At 46.3% G+C, this 3617-nt stretch overlaps 1 protein-coding gene across 1 annotated transcript; it reads left to right on the top strand.

Moving 5' to 3' along the window:
• Window positions 1-2517: 2517 nt before the first annotated feature.
• On the top strand, window positions 2518-3234 carry BKA55DRAFT_587077 (uncharacterized protein). The gene is made up of 4 exons (XM_046194626.1): window positions 2518-2550; window positions 2603-2782; window positions 2968-3096; window positions 3146-3234. The coding sequence occupies exons 1-3, from the start codon at window positions 2538-2540 to the stop codon at window positions 3024-3026; spliced, it is 252 nt and encodes an 83-aa protein (XP_046040964.1). The 5' UTR covers window positions 2518-2537; the 3' UTR covers window positions 3027-3096; window positions 3146-3234.
• The last annotated feature ends 383 nt before the right edge of the window (window positions 3235-3617 follow it).

Raw genomic sequence — 3617 nt, 5'->3', positions numbered from 1 at the left:
CCGGGACTTTAGTGTTTATTATATCCTTTGTCATACTTAATTTAACCTCTTTGGTATAACTTCTTGATGTCATTCAACTGATCTTTTCATTTTCGATTTCATGAGCCTAATTTTGTTATATTCAAAATTGATTTGACTGAGATCTTTAGTGGCCAGATACGATACTGCCGAAATACCCGCTCGGCAACCCTTCTATCTTTGTGTGTATTTATTATCTCTTTGGGTGGCACAAGGCATCAGGGAGGTCACGACTAGGGTCGGGGGCCAATCAAAATGATCGCGACGATCGGTACATTCTACCCACACCTAAATTGGCGTGTGATAGAGGTACCAACAGTCAGCATTGTTACAAATCGCTACATCACATACTTTGCAACCATACCTAGTCTTCTGGCACCCCTGATTTCCTAATATCGGCTCGAGATAGCCTCCTTTTTCCTTCCTTTTTTTAAAGGGTCGAGGCTGCCCTTGCCGGCAGCCCTTGCAAGCTAGGCAAGGCGAATAGCTGCCTCGGCGGACATGATTGATATCTCTTTGTAGGTGATTTTGCCGTGCTTCTATATCCTCGATATCTTCTTCCTTCCCTGACCGGCTTCTCTTCCTTGTGCCGCCTTCAGCAGCATACGTGTTGAAAATCGCGTTGCAGATGCATTCCTTCCAAGCTTGTAGCGTGCCGTAGGGCTTCCAACGAGGGTGCCGGGTCTTCTTTTGTAAAATGAAGCTATTCGCAAGTGCGACTTCGAGGAGGAAGCTCCAAAGCAACGCCTGCCACGGACCACGGCGGAATCGATGCTCATATGTTGTATAGGACCTTATCTGATCGCCGCGGTCCACGTGACTCATTTCATCGTTATACTGAGCAGCAACAGTAGGTATAGGGATCATTTTGAAGCTATTCCCGTTGAAAAGGCGCTGCAGCTGTTGTGCCTCTGCCTTCATGCCTCTCTTAGCCGGCAGCTTCCTCTTTTTTAGTGTGCGCTCGTAAGGGGCACCAGTGTGCACAGTTGAAATAAAGAGCACTATGCTGCTATCCTTCCAAGCGATTTGGATGACCTAGGGGGAATAAAAAGGGACGAATTAGTAAGGGAAATACAGCTAAAAGTCATCTATACCTGTTTATCTTCCGTCGGGATCAGTATAACCTCGTTATATCTCAAAGGCGTGCCATCAGGAGCTTTGCCGGTCTCTTTTATCTGCTTCATCTCGGTGCTAATGCCGCAGTTAGGGCGTGCCGTGCCTGTGGCACCAAAGCCAAGCTGCCGAAGGAGGCGGAAGAGCTGCGGTAACGAGAACAGGTTATCAGTGAAGACGTGATATGTCTGAGGAAGCAGCCTTTTCACTAGGTAAACCACGATGCTCTATGTATTACTAAGAGGGATCTCAGTCCGTAGCTTTCCCTTCTTGCCCACCGGCTTCGGCGTAGGTAGGTTGATAATAACAGCGGTATATAGTAATGCCTTCACATGCCAAAGCCACCGCAGAAAGAAGCCCTGTTGGGCGATAACCCAGACTTTGAAGCCCACCGGTGTGGGCTTTCCCTTGACAAGCGTTGTCTCTTTTGATCTGCCTGTAAACGGCACCATACACTCATCTACAGTCAGATTAGTCCCTGGAAGATAGAGCTCATTCGACACCTTCTATATAAGGTCAGACCACTCTTCAGCCGCTTGGAAGGTCTTTGGAAGATCCCCCTCATCCCTCACATCGACTTTGGTGTAGTTAAAAGTGCGAAAATACCGGCTGATCAGTTGAAACTTCCGTAAGGGCATGAACTTGATGATTGAGTGAAGAGGGCGTTGATCTCCTAGGCTAGGTGCCTTCCAATGGTCCTTTATTGAGATTTCCCTATGAATTCCTAGGTAAATAACGACTCCAAGCCATACATAAGCTGTTACAAAAGAAAAGCCTTCCCACTTAAGGATGCATAAGTGTTCAGAAACAGGGGTATTCCAGTTATCAATAACGCTGTTTTCTTGGAGATAAGAGACCCAGCTGTTAGTGTATTTAATCCATGACTGTATGAGGGAAATAGGTATAAAAAGCTGGAATAATTAAAGGGGTTCCTTGGGTAGAGGGTTAATCTTGAAATCACGATATTCTAGCTTGAAAGGTTGAAAATCCTGACCGCGGCCCTCTTCGGGCGGAAAATTAGGCACGCCGGTGGGGTCACTCAAAGGAGGGGTCTCAAAGCTGTGATCATCTAAGCTATCTTGTATCTTTGAAGAGCTCATCGTTTTAATTACGACAGGCTAGGGGCTATTTGTGTGAGGTTTTTGATGAATTTGGTGGTGGAAAATCATTAAGCTGTCTGACGAGAACTTCATGTACCCCGCAGGTACTAGCGTGGTTAGTCAGCTAAGTGGGGCGAGTGACCTGTTGATGCCTTGTGCCACCCAAAGAGATACCTTTAAAATAGTTAGATGTAAGGTCGAGGGATTTTAGTGCATACGCTATCTGGTGCATGTGCTTATCATGTACGTTAGCTGTACGGGGGCGATAATGGTATGACTTCGTCTATGTTAACCCCGCACTTTTCCATGACTACGCAGCGTTCAAACTTTCAGGCTTCATACTCATCCATCACTATAACGCGTTCATCGAGGCATAAGAGTACCAGTAACTGAAATGCCTGCCCAAATGAAATACGGCCTGTGGTGTAATCGCCCTACAAGTCGCCAGGTAATTTCCTTCGACGATAGCAGCGAAACCATTGAATGTTTTAATCAACGGAAAAATGAAACCCGGGAGGAAATGGCGGCCAATCGTCGCCTAAATGATAGAAGTAAGGAAGTTAGGGAAGAGATTGATACCCGCTTATGGGCGACTACGTATCTCCAATATTTAATGGAACGAATCCACACCACTGCCCCGGTCCATATCGATTTCTCCGACTTACCGAACCTACAAAACCTATCACTGAGCGATGAAATTCCGTCTCTTTCTCCTCGGGGAGAACCCATTCAACAGCCATTTGGAGATCTGTCGTTGGACCTTCAAATCCAAATCTTAGACCGACGCCTACATAGATGCTTGCATTGGCACGGAAGCTATATGGTCAACTCTAAATGAACTAGTAGGCAAGCTGACCTCAGGTAAATGGCCTCGACTCTCTAGGACATGTCTTAAAACAATAATAATTATAGAGATATCGGAGCATCCGCCGAACAGGTATATTGCTTTCAGGGTCTTCGATGCTCACAGCCAAGCCCACTACTTCAGCAAGGGAGATATTCGCTGTGGAAATTGGCAAGACTTCAATGTCAACGAGCATTTAACGCGATTGGGGGCTGAAAACCATATCAGAGGAGCTCGCATCTCGACAAACTATATATCCATAAGCACGTCACCACGGCGTCTCTGGAATTTTGTTGGCAAGCACAAGTCTACAACCCAGAAAATCGCGGTCATTGACTTGCGTGTACTTCAACGACTTGGCATTGCCTATGGCAGCACCACTGATGACTTGGGGTTCCGTAATATCGGGGATAACAGAACTAAATATGCGACAAAGCACCATATCTTGGTGGCGGGTTGGATTCCCAATCGCAGCATATTAGGTTTTCTTTCTAGAGAAAGCTTCAATGAGTTGCTTAAGGAAGCACGAATTGACACGTCTG

This window comes from Fusarium redolens (genome assembly GCF_020744475.1).
Source record: "Fusarium redolens strain MPI-CAGE-AT-0023 chromosome Unknown BKA55scaffold_38, whole genome shotgun sequence".
NCBI lineage: Eukaryota > Fungi > Ascomycota > Sordariomycetes > Hypocreales > Nectriaceae > Fusarium > Fusarium redolens.
The sequence above is the reverse complement of the archived record's forward strand: the minus strand, read 5'-3'. Positions and strand labels throughout refer to the sequence as shown.